The sequence below is a fragment of the Rutilus rutilus genome (assembly GCF_951802725.1).
Source record: "Rutilus rutilus genome assembly, chromosome: 10".
Lineage (NCBI taxonomy): Eukaryota > Metazoa > Chordata > Actinopteri > Cypriniformes > Leuciscidae > Rutilus > Rutilus rutilus.
The window spans coordinates 24322234-24341682 of NC_140215.1; the positions used below are offsets into that span (position 1 = coordinate 24322234).

Genomic DNA, 19449 nt, shown 5'->3' on the forward strand with positions numbered 1-19449 from the left:
GTAGAGGTGTTTATGGGTGTTTATGGGAATCTTCAAGTCATTGAGTTAATTTTTCAAATTCAGTCCAAAAAAAATCTCTTTGTTTTTGAACACGCACACATCCACACACACACTCCCACACATTTTCACACGCATCTTCTGAGTATAATGAGATCTTGTTAATGCCATGGCAACTCTGAGCTTCCACACGCCAACGGGTCTCATCATTATTGCTTGTTTATGATTAAAAAAACATGCAACCTGCCGTTGTTATTGCGTACCTCTGCACTGTGTTAGCCAGGTTGCTATGGAGCTCTCACACTATCAGATCACACTCAACGGATTGTGTCATCACTTCCTCCGTAAAGCGAGAGGTGTGGGGCTTCTGTTCATGATAAAGCGCTCGCTGATATCTCTCAGAGTCGGGTGTCCACACTAATGAGCGAGTTTAGCTTGTCATCTGCCTGGTGGATCTCATTAAGGATGTGATTTTGTGTTTCAGTTCCTCAGAAGCAACTGTCACTCCAACCCAGGCCTGGACCCTCCAACTGCACACTACTAACTGGCCATTTCCGACCAATGTCTTCCTCCAGCTTCATGACAGCTGTTCCGCATGAATATCCCAGTACACTACTGTGGTGAGCTAAGAGGAGAGACCATCACACATGTTGTGTTAGTAACCCCAGCTGCCCCCCCACATCCACCCAGCCTCAGGGGAGGGTAGATCAGGAGTCAATTAAAGAGGCATTCCCGGAATGCTTTCAGAAGGTTGAAAAAGGAACAAGGGATGTCTCCGTGCTGTTTATTTTGCCCGCCAGCAGCCGCCTTGATCTGAATTTGTGCCGGTGCATGTTGACCAGGCTCCGTGAAGGAGAGAGAAATCGTACCGTGTCAGAAGGCACCAGGGGTCAACTACAGTAAACCCGGTGGCTCAGAGGGCGTTCACACATACAGTAGCAAAACCCAAAGTTATTTCCCTGCAGAAAGGTTTAAAAAATGTGTCAGTTTTTGTTTTTTAGCAGCAGCAAAAGCTTATTTGATTATTTTATTTTGATAAGTAATAATGACAATAGAATAAGTTATGTTAAGTTATGGCCAATTGCGCAGACCATTAATAACATCAAGGCATCCAGCAGTGGGAACACCTACTAGTGACCACAGTTGTGCAAAATTTAGAATTGAAGAACTTGCCTCCTTTTAATTCATGAATGGGAATTTGAATTGGCCACACCCCACAGGAGGTTGAATTGGAATTTAGATGAAAAAAATCATCACAGTTAATGCATTCTGGAAAAAGCCATCCATCCATCCATCCATCCATCCATCCATCCATCCATCTATCTGTCTATCTATCCATCCATCCATTTATCAATGCATTTATCCATCCATCCATCCATCCATCCATCCATCCATCCATCCATCCATCCATCCATCCATCCACCTATCTAACTATTTATCAGGCCTAAAAACCTTCAAGGTTTCTATTCTTCTTCTTTTCAAACAATACTGTTATGGAACCATTCAAAGTTTGTCTAGATAAACCTTTTTTTTTTTTTTTCAATTCTTTTAAATTTTACTTCCTTACAATCACATTCAAATCAAATTCCAATTCAGGAACTGGAAAGGCATTCTAAATTCAGTTCTGAATGGTGCATAACCCTGCTGGTGATAAACAGGGTAGTGACCTCCAGCGATAAAATCATTCCAGAGGAAAGGATATTATAGTAACCTACTGCATTAGCCAATAACCCATCACAGCCTTTCCCTCCAATCCATAAAAGCCATTTGGAACTTGTCATAAATGGTAATCCTTTCTTCCTGATTCTAAACTCTCCAATCAGAGCCTTTCCCTCCAGTTTACAAAAATAAATCTACACCTTTCCACCATGTAATAAAACTGGTGGGCTGCCAATGACACCACACTGACCAATAGGGACTTTTCCCTCCGATTGACAAAAGCCAATCAACACTTCTCAGGAAGGTGGGATCTGACACATTGCAGCCCATGCTGCAAGAAGTGGTGGGTAGATAAAGGAAGAGGTGAGGTACATGTTTCCTGTGTGAAAGGGAGAATTTGTGATACGTGTTAAGAGAGACAGTTACATAGACACAGAAATCCTGCTTTCTTTACAGGCTCAGTGGACCCACATGAACTCACCCCACGCTGTAAACGCTGTGTTAGTACAAGCGCTAAAACAGAAAACCCTTGCATAAAGCACACAGGAGAGATGCGTAAACAGCAGGCGAGGCTTTGACACCACATTGTTTATGATGAACTACATCCTGCTGGGTAGCACACGCTTACCTGTCTTATAGATTTCATAACGCAGCGAAAACCCTGCCCCCTGGTGGGCGTAGTCTGAGACGAATTTGATGTGCAGAACGGGGCCTGAGGAGATGATCGCAGGGGGTGCGATGTTGCTGCAGTGCCTCCCCAACAGATCCGCGCTGTCTGAGTTACCATCGCGGATCTCAATGAAGTCATACCTATGGAGAAAACCAAACACAAAGACGTTTATTCAAATGGTCGGATGCACGGTTAACCATCAAAACGAAAGTTTATCCAAGTTGTGTCATTTTCTGAACGGGAATAGATACCAGTTTGACAGCTGTGCGCTAGAAACACTGGCTGATACGATAAATATATCCATGTTATGGCTGATTACTGATAAATGGCCGATAAATGGCCAAATAAATAAAAAATAAAACACAAACAAATTAAATCAGTCATTTTAACTGCTACAAGTGAACGTATGCATCACACCATTATAATGTACAGTATAAAAAATGTACTTTGAGATTTGCAAAAGATTGCATTTATCAGTTTTTGTAAAATGGAAGTGTTTTTAAATATTAGCTTTAAGTGACAGCAATCTAAATAGAAAAATAGATGCAATGGGCATAAAATATCGATACCGATACCGATACGATAAATAAAACATTACTAATATTGGTAGCAATATTTAATGCATTCCCAATTTGAGAGCAGTCCATAATAACAGTCCCTTAAAGAAAGGTATTCCGAGATCTTCGCATTACTGTAAACACAACAGATGGAGAATACACACAACACAATGTGTGTTAAAGGTTACCCCCCCTCCCCCCACACTGTTAACTCTGGAAACACCAACAGCCTTGGAAGAGAAAATCACAATGGTATTGTAGTTAAAAGGTATTTGATCTCAATGAACTGTATGAAACTATGCAAATTATTCACATATTATACTTTCTACCTGGTTAATAAATAAATTCTTTCTCTGAAAAGCTTTTCAGCAAAAGGGAAGGTGTATTATCTGCTCTCTTTTGAAAGGTGAATCAAAGAGTTTCTTTTTAAAATAATATAACAGACAGAAGGGATTCTGGGTCCAGCTGGCAGGCAGCGAGAGTAAAATGCATTGCTACAGTACTTAGCACAGCGCTGTAGTGTTAATAGGCTGAGGTTTATGTAGCTGTACTAGCAGAAGAGCGTGACTCCACACAGCATGCTGCGCCTCATTTAACCACCAATTCAGCAAGCCTGTGGACCCTCCGAACATCTGTACCCTTCAGCGCTGGAGAGTCATTGTCTAAAACACTGATCCAACTCAAGAGACAAGTGCACAGACAGAGAAATCAATGAGCCTCGAGTTGGAGAAACTATGCTTTCTCGCCTCTGACATATTTATTCAGTGTGGTGTATTCCTAGAGGACAAATGCATTGCTCTGTCATAGTTTGGGAGGCTTAATGGAGTTCTCAGTTATGATTCATTGATGTACCAACTCAAGTCTCACAGGTTTCAGCTAAAATTTCTTAAATGACATAAAAATAGACACAAACAGGTTATTGACTACAGTAATATTGTCAAAAAAAAAAAAAGAAGAAAAAAAAAGATGTAGACACCCCTGTTTGCTTGTTGAGAGCTTGTTTTTTATGGGTTTATTTACACTATACCGTTAAAAAGTTTGGTGTCAGTAAATTTTTTACATGCTTATGAAAAAAGTATCTTATGCTCACCAAGGCAGCATTTATTTGATAAAAATACAGTAAAACACGAATATATTACATCCATTTGAAAGAACCATTTTTATTTAAGAACGTAATTTATTCCTGTGATGGTAAAGCTGAATTTTCAGCATCATGATCCTTCAGAAATCATTCTGATATGCTTGATTTGCTGCTCAAGAAACATTTCTTATTATCAGTGTTAACAACTGCTGTGCTGCTTAACATTTTTGTGGAAACAGTGAATTTTTTCCCAGGATTTTTAACGTTCAAAATAACAGCATTTTTGTCAGTCACTTTTGATCAATTTAATGCATCCTTGCTGAACAAGAAGTATCAATTTCCTTCGAAATATCTTACTGACCCCAAACTTTGACCCCAAACTTTCAAATTATAATGTAGCTTTAATTACTATACTGTAATTCGAATTAAACTGGCCACAATTTACAGGAAGCTTAACTGGAATTGGATTTGGAATTAAACAAAAGTGGAACTGACTGAATTCAATAGGTTGCACTGCATTCTAGAAAATTAAAGGGTTAGTTCACCCAAAAATGAAAATTCTGTCAGTAATTACTCACCCTCATGTTGTTCCAACCATGTAAGTCTTTCGTTCATCTTCGGATCACAAATTAAGATATTTTTGATGAAATCTGACAGCTGTCTCACTCCTCCATAGGCTTTCAGAGGGACCGAAACTCGCCGGCCCAGAATAGTTATTAAAAACATCGTTAAAATAGTCCAAGTGACTACAGTGGCTATACATTAAGTTTATCATGCGACGACAATACTTTTTGTGCGGAAAAACAACAAAAATAACGACTTTATCCAACTATTAGTGTTCTTCAATGTGGGCCTCTGACGAGAGTTCACGGGAGCGCCAGGACGCATGCGCGAGAACTGAGATTACGGCGTTCTTCTTCTACTACAACTTGTTACTGGCTGCTCACTCCTTGGGAGTATTACCGCCATCTACTGTACAAGATGACGTCCCGACATCATCGAGACCTAAATCACAGTAAGTGTCGAATTCAATAGCTTACATACAATAGCTTCCTCTGCTTATAAACAGACCGTTTCGCGCTTCCGGCAATGTCGGGACGTCATCTTGTACAGTAGATGGCGGTAATACTCCCAAGGAGTGAGCAGCCAGTAACAAGTAGTAGTAGAAGAAGAACGCCGTAATCTCAGTTCTCGCGCATGCGTCCTGGCGCTCCCGTGAACTCTCGTCAGAGGCCCACATTGAAGAACACTAATAGTTGGATAAAGTCGTTATTTTTGTTGTTTTTCCGCACAAAAAGTATTGTCGTCGCATGATAAACTTAATGTAAAGCCACTGTAGTCACTTGGACTATTTTAACGATGTTTTTAATAACTATTCTGGGCCGGCGAGTTTCGGTCCCTCTGAAAGCCTATGGAGGAGTGAGACAGCTGTCAGATTTCATCAAAAATATCTTAATTTGTGATCCGAAGATGAACGAAAGACTTACATGGTTGGAACAACATGAGGGTGAACTAACCCTTTAAGTGTTCTTCCATCCTGGTCCATTATTTACATTAAAAGCCTGTAAAACATTCAAACTTAAAGACTTAAACTTCTTTAAACTTTCCAACTTTCGGCTTTCAGAGTTTGTCTCGAGTGTACTAACATCTTGATTCCTTCAACCCTGTCTGTTTGTCTTCTATTTGACAGGTTGTGGGGTTCACAGAATCCGTAAGAATAAAGGAGGCTATCTCAGGAGCTGAAGGCACCAAACACTCTCCAATCAAACATTTGCACAGCCCTCCTCTGTGCCTCTGATAACATGTCCCACCTCAACTCGCACTTCTGTCTCTTTCCTCAAAATGACAGGACACTCTGTGATAAAGGATGAAAACATGACAGCGAGAGAGAGATGAAAGTACAGATGCCAGCAGCTGTCTTTAACCTGCCTTAAACACACACCAGCACCGTCAAATAAACGTCTTGGCAGATATAACACAACCACACAAACACTATTCTGTTCTTTATTAGTGAACTTTCAGGTGCTTTTCATTTCAAATTAGTACAGAGTTAAAAGTTACTCTCACTTTTTCTGATTCATCACAGTCACCAATTAACTAAGACACAAACCCTCTTACAAAAACAACATTCACCTAACACTGAGGACACATGCTGTGTGGGACCATTACAGTCACATGGGCGGCAAACAACAGCACAAACACTGGCTTGTATTTGCAGTGGATGTGATGGTAATACGATTTTCATGGATCTTATTCCTGAATGTTGTTACTATGGTGAATCTGTTTGGGGTGAGAATGCTGCCATTGTTGATCGACCCTGAAAAATGTGTTCATACTACGTAAACTCCACATGTTTGTGTGTCAAAGACTGATTCTGTTTTCTCTGTTGGCCACTTTTCCACTTGTTTTTCTTTTGATCTGCCTTGTTTTCACTCTTACTTTGCACCAGCAAACTAGGGTAAACACAGGCTTTGGCACCCTGAGCTTGTGTATGTGTGTGTGTGCTCTCTAAATAATGTGTTTGACTTGACCACCGCAGAGTAAGTATCTGCAGATGTACCCCTCCTCCACCATCAGAGACGCATGCTAATTGCCTTTCACATGTTGTATCTATGAGCCAGTACTTTCTCACACCAGTACCATCTTTTTCTTTTTTTTTTAAACACAATTAAAACAATGTAATGTTGACCAATGTGCTGTACAATCACACAAGAAAATTACACAAATAAAATGTACTTTCAGACAAACAATGACTAACAACATCTGTTAAGAGCCTCTTGCCAATTAGCCTACTGAACCAAACGCTAATTCAAGTAGTGTAATTTCAGGTTTCATTAAAAATAACCTAAAGAAGGAGCCAGTCTAAGATGTAGAGGTAGATTACTCCAGCGCATTGGAGCTACAAATGCCCGGTTCACCACTTAATTTCAACCTGGTCCTTGAAATTACTTATCAAGCATCAGACGTCCCCTGCAGATCCAGGCACAGTTTTGCTGACACAATGCAAAATGAGACTATTTTGTGGTTGACAGCAACATACTGTAAATGAGAGTCATATATCGAGTTTTTAGTAAAAGTGAAGGTAATTTTTGCACCTTTTTCTTTTTTGAGTGGATCAAATGGGTCGGACGTTGGCTCAACTGACAGCAGAAGATAGGATGAATGTTTAAAAGTTCTTTTGTCATTATTTTTTCAATTCAGTTTGGAGGCATTAATGGAAATCGCACATACCCCACCTTTATGATGTAAAATTTGCACCCTGGAATTGTTTTTCATGCGCTGTTTTAAATTGATATGAATATATATCCCTAGCTAAATATAAATGATAAAATGAAACAAACTTTTACAAAAGACAAGAAAATGTTTTGTTGCTGATTTCAAAAGATGTGCGTCCAATCAAACTCTATGGTATTTTGATTGTATAAGTTCATTTGTGACTTGGTATAAGCTAGTATAATTAAACAAATGCCAACATGGACAAGTTGTGTGATGTCATCATCCTTTAAAACCATAAAAAAAAACTACGAAAGGTTGAAATAAGACCCGAACTACATTAAATATGAGTAATGTTTGGTACCGTGTTGATAGCAAAATCTGGGACTTGATGGACAAAATCAGTTGGAAAACCATAAATGTTCTGCTTGAGCAAGTTTTAAATAATTGTCTTGTTAGATTAAACAGTGCTTCACTGGATTTGATCAGGATTTTCATCCAATAGCTTTTCATCAAAAACCACATTCTGGACATACAGTATTACACTTACACAGATACTGGACAGCTACAGGCCAGCAACCTTTTCTAAACCCACAACTATAGAATAAAATATAACTAAAAGAATTCACATGTTTACATTTTTTTACAATATCTCAGACTTTTTTATTACTTACTAGATGAATCGATTAAGATTCACTCCAAGTAAAAGGAAGTCTCTCCCGTTTGATTGAAAGTGAATAATCACAGGCTTTGTCTAAAAACCTCAATCTCACCCAGTGGAAGAATTAAAATGCTGAAAGTGCCTCTAAAATATTAACTGCTTGTCCGAGAGCATTCCCAGACCGTGCTCTTCTACCATTTGTTTGGTCATAAAACCAGGAAAGGTATGAAGGAAGAAACAGAAGTGCGAGAGAAATCTGGGACGATGGCTACTGAATCTTCCGTTATACTCACAGTTCTAATGGAATATTGTACAATGCAAGCATAAACACACCAATCTAACCCTAAGACCTTCTGGACTAGCAAAGCCTGTAATGGTCATAACAGATATGCCTGTACTCTGAGAATGATGTGATATGTGTGGGAGACCTGTGTGACCCCCTTGAGTCCTGTCCGGCTTCACACCATCCATCGATTCTTCATTACAAGCGGAAAACGCGCATTGATCAGAAGGACCCCTGGGGAGCCGCACGGAGCGATGATATCATCCGCTACTGTTGGCCTCACTCGAGAGGAAATCTAGCTGTGAGGTTAGATGCGTCCATTTGTCAAATCTATCATGGAAAAAGCCCCACGTGGAGAGACAGAGGGGGGAAGCTGCTGTGTAAAATTGTTCCTTTCATAGACGTTAACGTCAGTCACGAGCAATTAAGAGGCTAGTGCGTTCACACAGGGCTAGCATACTGTAGTGTCACTACTGTCCCCCGTGAGGTTACTACAAGAACAAAGGCAGCTGTCTCCGTTCCCCAGCTGGAGACGGTGGGGTGTCCCGGGGTCTGTGATCACTGCTCTGCATGTGCCTGGAGTTGAGAGGTCTAAAAATGCTCTGGAGCGATCGTCAGTTCGGATCTCCTTCATCACAGAAGACAATATAGAGACGTCACCAAACGCGAGGCCTTGGCTCACCTCGCTGTAGTAAGAGTGTGAAGTATATATAGAGTATATATATATATACACACACAGTCTTGAAGCCTCAGGGATGTTATCACTCGACTGAATTAATAAAATACCTGGGATGAAGGAGAATGGAATATCCATTCCTTCTGTATTAATATGGTGATTATAGATAGTATCAAAAACTGGAATACTGTGCCAGAGTGAGGAAAATAGAGTGTCAAGAGTGGGGAGGAAAAACAGATGAAGATGAAAGAGAGACAGAGAAAGCAAGTGGTAAAGGATAGAGAGAACCATGACTTCAACCTGCTCAGCCCCGTTTCTATACCCATGTCATTCAGTAGAGCAGCTTTGCTGATCGCATTACAGATATATCATGATAAATCAACCCATGCTTATTATATTTATTCCACAATAATCTATTTATAATTTTTAGGAGCGGGACACATCTGATGCTGTGCCAAGGAGGCGTGGAACAATCTGATTAGGATGAAGCTGGTACGACAAGTGAGACGGTGTCTTTCGTATAAGCTCTGAGTGGTACCTGTAAACCTGGATAAATTTACTCTTTTGCATTGTGTCTGGTGCTTGTCATCCACCTGATGTTTCAGAGAGCTCTGGATTTCATCACATTCTCTGGCAACAGGAGAATAACACAGTGCTACTTTTAAAGATGAGCTACAGACATAAAGTATGTTTCAAAAGTAGAAAGGATGATTAGTGCACTCAAGACGCTGACTATGTAGGCAGCTCACTAGTAAAGTTCATGAGTGGGAAAAAGACAATTATGTTGCCCTATAAAATATCTTCTTTTAGCCAAATTGCTAGGTATCATTGCATGTATCCTTAACAGAAAAGACAATCCAATAATGCACCGCAACAATTATAAATAATTTATATATAGAAATATACTTAAAATTCGATTAAATAGTAATCAATACAATTAATATAAATATTTATATATAAATATACTTACATGTATATACATTTAATGCTATAAAAATAAAATAAAATAAATAATGAATAATAATGATAAATAATAATTAATTATAAATAAATAAAAACAATCAATTAATTAATAATACAAATAATAATTAATAATAAAAATAGGTTATACTTTATTTTAAGTACTTAGTAATATTAAACAACAACAACATACTTATAAGGGTTAAAATAGGGTTTGGTTTAGGGTTAGTTGCATGTAATTATGCATAATTCACTGTTATTACTACAGTAACATTCAAGTGTAAGGACACTAAAATAAAGTGTTGCCTAAAAATGTTCCTTAAAAGCACTGATAAAAAAAATTTATGTAAAATGTGTGCGCTCTGTATTGCAATGCTAGCTTAGCAACATGCTAACTTGAGTTGAGTGTCCCATGCTGCTTTAAACACTGGCTGCCTGCAAAGTGGCATCCTTTCCTTTAGTAACAAGTACTGTAACAACTTTTCCCACCTCCAGTCTCTACAGAAAACTGGAAATGCTGTGGAGGAAGTGTTTGCAGTGACAGCGTGGCTGGACTATCAACACTGCTTACCGCATCGACTGTATGTGTAATGAGAGAGAGAGTTGATGCTAACGTGAAATAAAGCAATGCTGAGAATTGGCCATGCCTTGGGAGATGAGTCATTTTAATCAGACACAATATATGATGGGAAAGAAGGAGGGAATAAGAGAAGGGGAAATGGAATGAGAGAGACAAACATCAGTGATCATCACTGTGTTTCATATGTACCAGGATTTTTAACTAGCTAATCAGTCCTCAGTCAACTAGCTTTACTAGAAAAGCAATACTTGTGAACCAACTTCAAGCAAACAATATACCAGCCTGGACCAGTATGGAAATTCATGTAAGTATGATCTGCTCTTTTCAGATGGGTGGAGGAGGAGGAGGAGGAGGAATAACAAACCAAGGAGGAAAGAATGGATGAAAAAGGAGCTTATGACAGAGTTAAAGGAGAAATGAATGGAAAGATGAAACATAAGGGTGTGGTGGCAGACGAGCAGACTAAACTTCATGAGGTCAAAGTAGAAATCATGTAGTGCAGTCAGTTTTCAGCAAGTGTGCATATAAACATCTGTCAGTTAGGACTCAGGCATGCCTGGATATGATCCCTGAGCTGCATAATCATATCTGACAGGGAAAACGCTTCAGGTTAAATAAATTAAGTATGGCGCTTAGTTGCTGATGGAGCCAGTTTGTGTCCAGTGGAAAGATACTGAGCTGTTACTACCTCGGGATCAACATAGATCAAATAAATAGTCTGCCCACAGTGTCTATACCACAATATGTGTGAAGGGTGAGAGCTTACGATGCATACAGCACTATCACGTCACACATATCCAAAACAAGAGCTGTTACAGAATGGTATTCTCATCAGAAAAGACTGAAAAATGTGCTCATGTGGTAATATCTAAATTAATTGATTTCATTCAAGTCAAAAATCTAATTTAACATAACTGAATGATCCTTTATACATCCGTTTTCAAGAACAAAACTATATTCACGGGTTAGCTCATTGCTGTATGAAGGCAGGGTTGAATGGTTGTATAGTCTAGTCTAGTGGAACTGTCTCACTCCACCCTGCCCTCCGTCTGAAAGTCTCGACGACGCAACTGAACGATCTACACTTCACAAAGAGTTTGTTGTAACATCTCTCCAGTATGGCGTCACGTGGCAGTATTCTCTTGCAATGCGAATGGAAGACTCAGAGGCGGCTGTGTTTTAAGCATGTTAATGGATAGATCATTTTACGACTTGTTTATTAAAGAAGTGCTTGTGTTAATCAGCATTAACAATTGTGATTATGTCGAACCCCAATAGAACTCGATACTCCCAACTTTGTCCTTAATTCGTCTCCCTGGCCAAGGGACAAAAACAATAATCACTAGAAAAACAGCAGGGAACAAGTCAGGGAGTTTAAAGTAACAAAAAAGCTAAGGAGATGATTTTAGCCAAGAAAAGTCTGGCTTTGTGTTAAACAGAAGATGCTGATATATAATTTGTGCATTTACGAGGCCTACAGATCAGGCATAACAGTAGCTTCCCCCATCTTTGTTTACAGCACAGAAATCACAGGCTGTAAATAACCATACTTAACCTTTATGTGGTACAAAAGGTTACAAGGCTTCAGAGAGAGAAAGAAAGGCAGAGAATAGGGTCAGGATGGTGATTAGCTTAAATATTATATAGGCTATATATATATATATATATATATATATATATATATATATATATATATATATATGAAGAGTTCAGGTGCAAAAGCCTCTAAGTGCCATCTGAAATTTTCTTCTATAATGATAATTTTTATCAAGCTTGTATATTTAAGTTCAGTAATTTCACTTAAATGGCAATGAAAATTACCTATTAATTGACATTTAAGTGAAATTACTGAACTTCAATATACGAGCTTGATAAAAATGATCATTCTAGAAGAAAATTTCAGATGGCACTTTGCATCTGAACTCTTCATATATATATATATATATATATATATACACACACACACACATACAGTGGTGCCTACAGCTGTACCACTGTGTACTATGAGAGTGCCGACTGACCTGAGAACATTTGCATGCAAATATTTCAGCAGTTGTATCCCGTATTTCTGTCGATTCCAATCATTTGTTATTTAATCATTCTTTTGAGTCGATTTCTTACTTTTCAATGAATTGGCCAAACATGTTTGCAAAATGTTATGAATGGATTCTCATTCGTTCGGACCGCTCTCTCACTTAATCATCTGAAGCGATTTCTCGTCAGGGAAAACAAACAAACATTATCGAGAGACCAGCGTTGGATGAATTGGATATTCACCAAAAACAATTGAAAAAAAAGGCTATTTTTGAGAGTTCACTTTTTAGAAAGTTTAGCTAGGCTACTGGCTGTGCCATGTGAATAAGCGGTCATTCACACCGAAAGTGTTTTTGTGTCCGCCTGTGATGCTCAGTTGTTGTTATATGTAAATATAGGCCTTTGTGCTCAGGTGTACCTGCTCTCACTGATCGTATGGTCCGAAGAGTCTCAAGTCTCATAGAAGTGTGTAATAGTTACATGAATTCGCTCTGAGCTTAATTTTTAACATGAGCATCATATGATGCATAAATTCGTTTTTTTTTTTTTTTTTTTTACTTTTTAGTGCCGTTTCTGGCAACAACAACAAAAAAAACCTCTTTGTGTATGAAATCCTGCAAACACCTATTTTTATATTAGGGGTGTAACGGTACATGTTTTTGTGTACAAAAGTGCAGAGGAAAAAGAAGAGCTGATGATCGATATGTTTACATCTCTCAACCAGTGTGTCAACTGCGAAAAATATAAATAAAACAGCTTGAGAATAATATCTCACTTAGCATTACATTTATCTCAGGCATTTAGTGTCGACAGCAGGTTAGTTCGTTAGAGAAATGAGCTCTAGAGAGAAGCATTTCGTATATTCACCATATTAGCCTATTCATTATATTTACTTAACCTGTTAGTAATTAGGCTATTTAATGTATGTTTAAATACATTTGCCATGAAAACAAGTTATGACAGTCACTGTGTAAATGATTATATTTCTAAAATGAATTTGACTAGACAATTACATTCAGAATTAAAAAAACATTTAAAATGTGCAATTTACAGTACATGTTTTATTTATTTATTTGTGTGTTGATTATTATATCTAAAAATAAATAACAACTCAATTTAATAATTTGGGCTCTGTTGTTAATATTATAATAATGGGTAATTAAGGGCTCCCTATATAGTTTACAGCATTAGCTATAGATTTTTTTATCCTTCAGAAAATGTTAATTATAATAGAATTTATTTAAACACATATACACTTTTTGTTAAAAAAAAGCTTGATTAAAAAAGAAAAGAAAAAAGAAGCAATTTTGTGTTTAGTTTACTCCCCCCTGCTGTACCTAACCCATACCGGGTTTGTGTACCATTACAACTATATATATATATACAACCATATATGTATATAGCCATACTGTATGTCCGTACAGCAACATGCTACAAATCATCCAAAATAGCTATAGTGACGCCCTGTTAACCATCCACAACACTTTAGCATCTACTGTAGTTTTGCGAAGACAAACAGCACGCACATTTTCTTCAAAAGATGTAAAAATCTACTCTGAACATTTATAGCGGAGCAGCAGATGGATGTGAAGATGGAAGGTTAAAAAAGAGACATCTGTTTTAAGTCTTAGATCTGGTTGTGCTAACCTGAGAACTACTGGGAAACTGTCCACTTTCCTCTTTTCCAAATGTAGCAATGTGTCTGATTCAATATGGAGTTCTGTTTACTAATGGACGTGCAAAGAAATCCCCTGTGGGAGGAAAGCACGGAAAAGGATGTGTGATGTAATGGAACGTGTTGCATCTTCTGTCAATCAAGCAGGGGTGGAGGGAAAAAGAGAGACGAAAATAACAACAGCAGGCTACTATCCCGTTCTCAAACCACTAAGGGGTAAGCAAAGTGCTGGAATGAAACACATATCAGACTTTCCTGCCTCTGTCTTTTGATCTATCTCTCTCTCTCTCTCTATCTCTCTGTTGCTGTGCTCACTGGAAGTGCTCAGTGAAGACACTTTCAACAAAAGCTTCTAAAAAATTAATGCTCCAATTTCAACAAAGGAATGTCAAAAGCCATCCCATAAATCTCTCTTTAAAAACACTTCTATGTATAATTAATACGCCCAAAATGATAATAAATGCCAAAAGGACAAAGGGCAATATTCAGTGAGAAGAGTGAGAGAGCTGAAAGTGGCAGGTTGTGACAGGCTTTGTGGCTCTGCCGAGAAGGGTTTGTAAAACATGACTCACGAATGTCAGAGTCTTCAGTAGCAGCTGTTAATTCCCCCCGAAATTCGTCCCACTTTACGAAACACGCTTTAAAACAAATCCGCCCAAACTGTGAAAATACACTAAAACTCCATGTACCGTTATAATCCTGACCACGTTCTGTGCATTTCTGCTGCTGTCCAATAGAGGGAGGAGTCGACACAGCTGCCGGTGAAACACACGCTGAGAGCTCGAGCCTGCACGTTTTCATGATTCCCAGAAATGTGTGTCAAAGCTTTGTTTATTGGATATTTAATTAAAGTGAAGCGAGTGTGTGTAATGTCGACTAGTGCCAGACTCAGCAGGGCATCACGGGAAGGCCCAATAATCAGTAGGCAAGAAACATCAGCAGTCTTTTCCAAATCAACTCATTTTAAAGAAACCACTACAGTTATGACTCATATTAAGCAGCAGAATGAATTTAAAAATCATTCATTATATTAAAGAAAGAGAACAAGATTGCCACGTCGCCCTAATCAGCTTTGTTATACTGCACTGACTCTTTGTTTCTGCTTTTACCTCATCACATGGCTATGATGAATATACAGTTTCTTAATCTCATTCAAAATTCAGCTGTGTATAGGCCATGAAGCTCACCTGCAGTCCAGTTTCTCAAGTTCAAAGTGTGGGTTGAAGTTTAGGACGATGCGCTGGGACGGTTCGGGTGCCGTGATCACCCATCGGCAGTTCTGGTGGGGCGGATACTCCAGCGGGTAACCGGGTGTTGTGATGTAGCCTGCGTCACTGGCGTCCAAATGCCCACCGCATGGCTCTGTGGAGATGAGAGTTGAAAAATGTGATTAAGCTTCACCCAAATGCTTCAAATGCACTGTGAAAATGTCTTTTAAGTGTATTTATATTCACTGAATCATATGAAATCATATTTTTGACTTCAAACAAGTTCATTTGGATGCTACTCAATGGTCATTTCTCAAATTATTGAAGTGATTAAGTACACGGGGTCAACATGACACTAATGATTCTAATTGACACAAAGGAAATGGCTGACCTCTGCTAGACAATAAGCGAAGCAGTCATGACTTACTAACTAAAAGCCTTTGTTCTGTGTTCTGATGTATACGAATCAACACAAACTGGGAAATCAAAGAATCTGTTGTGTCTGTCCCAGTTGTCAACTGTATCACTGACAAGCAATCTGCAAACATTAGGACACAATCTTCAGTAGTATCTTCAGAATTATAACCAGTCTATCACACAGGATAAACTATTCAGTGACAGGATGTGTGTCTGCATAAGGTCAAAGGTCAACCCAATGCTGTGAGGAGTGTGGTGATCAGCCACAAAGACGTCTCTCTGTGTGGAAAGCGCATAGATAGTGCACTCATTCGCTCTCTCCCCTGCCTGTGTTTACCATTCCCTTCCTGAACAAGCCCTCGGCTCCCACAGCTCAAATAATTGATATGGCTCTCATTCATTATTACTCTGATCGTAGTATTGAGGCACAGCTGTTTAACCTCTGCTAGAGTGGTACGATTGTCAGCATGCACCGAACACACATGTTCGAGGAGAGGCGGTGTATGAATGTTTTAAGGTGCGGAGGCACTGAATGATTCAAGATGGCTTCAAGAACTTGAAAAATGTTTCAAAAGCTTTTGTCCATACAATGCAAGCCAGTGGGGTCCAGTGATGTTTTGGACCCCATTGACTTTCATAATATGGACAAAAGCATTTTAGCAATTATTTTCGGGTGAACTGTTCCTTTAAAAATGTTAAACCAAGAGTACTACAATCATATTGGTAGTTTAAAGCACAGTCACCCAAAACCCAGCAAATAACAGCCATTCTATTCAGTGGGAATCTGTGGAATTCTGTGGTGGCGATTCGTGTGGTCCTGCTCAGCGGTTGCAGCGCACCAGCAGTAACCCAGCAAGGAGGAACATACGGCACGCACTCTGCTGCCGTTACTTGAAATTCACAACAAATACACCGCAACCGGCATGCACGGAGCTGATGTTCTAGCGTCACACATAGTGGCCCAGTGGGGACGCTGGGAAGGAGTTCAGAGGAAGTGAGAGCTCTGATTGACAGTTTGAGGTCTGTGGCTGGTTTCCACAGCACATTCTGCGAACAATTACAACTCATCTGTATTGCACACTTGATCTCTCACACTCAGTCACCGACTTTCTCACCGTCGGAAAACAAGATGGATGTGGTGGGATGCGACCTCTTCATACCTTCCAGATTTACACTGCATTCAAAGCACACTGCAACTAAACCTGACTAAATGCGTCCTAATTCTTAAACTCAGCAGACCACTCACCTCTGCTCTAACATGGTGCCTTGTCGAATATTGAATAGGGCGATGACATCAGGTGATCGCAACACAACAGAATTTCAAGTGGTGACATTTTGGAAAGCTATGATGACAACTGAGGTGTGTAAAGGTCAGATGAAGAGTATATGAAGAGTAGATGCAAAAAGAGTAAGTGCCATCTGAAATTTTCTTCTAGAATGATAATTTTGATCAAGCTCGTATATTTAAGTTCAATAATTGCACTTAAATGGCAATGCAAATTACCTATTAATTGTCATTTAAGTGAAATTACTTAACTTAAATATACAAGCTTTATAAAAATGCTTTATAAAAATTTCAGATGGCACTTAGAGGCTTTTGCATCTGAACTCTTCATACGTGTGTGTGTGTGTGTATACAGTATAAATATATATATATATATATATATATATATATATATATATATAGAGAGAGAGAGAGAGAGAGAGAGAGAGAGAGAGAGAGAGAGAGAGATAGTAATGAAAATGTTTTTAAAAAGTTTTATCATTTTTACAGTTTTAGATTTTTAACTGTAACTACCATGCTGTGCTTTAGCTGTTAAACAGTTTACATCTCTGGAAGTCTTTAAATACATCCCTTCAAAAGCATCACTGCTACATGCACACACATGCAGATGGTTGTCTTCGTCGTTGTGTCGGATCTCATGCTCTTTCTGAGTGTCCCATCAAACACACAGCATTTTTAAGTCAGCATGTCAAGTTAAAAATAGAACAAAACCCTGTGTTCTGTTCCTTTTCTGTTGAGCCCAGTCCAGCTGTTTCCAACACAACGTGTCTTTATGTAAATGCATCCCATCCAAATCTGAAACAAACCAACTAGTCGTTCAGGCAACCCACTGATTAGTTGAATTTGGAAATATGTAGTTTTGCACCAAACACACTTCCTGTGGGCTGCAGTAGAACAATTCCAGCATCATCACTTTCTCATATGTTCCGGGTCGATTCGTTTGTGTATGCGTGTTCTTGCAGAAAGAAGAGGAGGGTTGACAGGCTGATGGGCCTCATTAGGAGGTGTTCTTCCTCCCTAAGCACTGGACCTCAACAGAACCGGTCTGACAGTGCAGAGATTCATTTCCACTCCGAGCAGGGAAAGCGACAGATACTGCAGTAGTGTTGTATTGCTATGTGTGGTGGCCTCATGAATTATAGTGTCTGTACTGCTAAAGGAGTCTATCCATCTACAGTCTCTGCCACATGCTATCCCAGCAGTACGCAGCCCTGGCGACCGGGCCGAAGTCAACACCCAGTGTGTGTGTGACTTTGGTTGTGTTTGCCATTCTTGTGGATGATTTACATTTGCTGTGCACCAAATACAGATGAAGGTGGTGTCTTGGGGAATGGAAACATTATTTACGCTGAAAACATAGAAGGTTGTTGGTTTTTCACATACCTTTTTAAAAGTGCACTGCTCATCAAAAAGCTTTACACATAAAGAAATGAACAGCACTTATGTTAAAAATGATGTCTGCTCGCATGAGATCCATAATAAAAGCTAATAAAAGCTTTTTAATTTGACATGGAACAGGTCGCCTCCTGGGGCAGACATGTAGAGATCACATGACCACCATGCAACCCTTGGTTATGAGACATTTTAAATACATTTTTAATTACATAATTAACTATAACTACTAGGAGTGTTGCGTTTTACCGTTATTAACGATAATCATGATATTTAAAAATGAAATATTGTTATTGTGTTCACGAGGGGTGTTGCAATATAATGGCGATAATAACCATAAACCATAAAATGAAAAGCACACAGCGTTAAACTCTCACATGTTATTTGTTAAATTCATAGGGCACGTACCGTTAATCCTCGCACAGAAAGTCCACAAGCGATAAGTAATAAAACAAATGACTTTTTTTTTCTTCTTTTTTTTACGATTTCTGTAGATATCACGATATATCGTTATCGTTAATTCTTTTGGCCATGATAATCATGTAGGTAAAAACCTGATATTGCGACAGCCCTTATAATTACGAACAGTGTATTTCTAAAATGGCATCATCAACTAAAAAAATCCTAGATCCATGCCACCAGGTGTCAGTATAGGTCCAAGACAACTGCCTTACCAGCCAGCGCAACAAACAAAAAATTACTGTGCGCACAGTAATTTGAACTATAATAGTTGGATAAATAAATGAAAAACTGTCCAAAGTTGGGCTCACAGTGTCGGTTCTCCAAAAAGAAATCTCAGCCCGTGATATTCCGCCCCACACTACAGTAGTACGTCCCACTGTTCAATAGAAACTAAATCTACTAACAGAGCTCCTTCGATTGACAAAATGAAATCTTGGTTGAACCAATCAATAGCTTTGATTGTTGCGCAAATCAATAGTATCTTCCATCCTCACTTAGCACAAGACTCAGCACCAAAATGCTCACTATTCGGCACAACCCCAGTCAGCTTGGAGTTCTGCTGAGTACACACAACAACAGCCACAGATCTCATCCTGTCAGGGCTTCCGGTGTCGGCACTTTGTCAGTTCGCGCAACCCC

The 19449-nt window shown here is 39.0% G+C and overlaps 1 protein-coding gene across 2 annotated transcripts in view; it reads right to left on the bottom strand.

Annotated features, from left to right (window-relative positions):
• The window catches only part of nrp2b (neuropilin 2b), an 87151-nt gene that overhangs the window by 63075 nt on the left and 4627 nt on the right, over positions 1–19449 (bottom strand). For both annotated transcript variants that reach the window (XM_084421756.1, XM_084421757.1), the window contains exons 2-3: positions 15234–15408; positions 2285–2466 (exon numbers count right to left, since the gene is read on the bottom strand). In XM_084421756.1, the coding sequence (XP_084277882.1) occupies positions 2285–2466; positions 15234–15408 (357 nt within the window). The remainder of the gene's footprint in view (positions 1–2284; positions 2467–15233; positions 15409–19449) is intronic.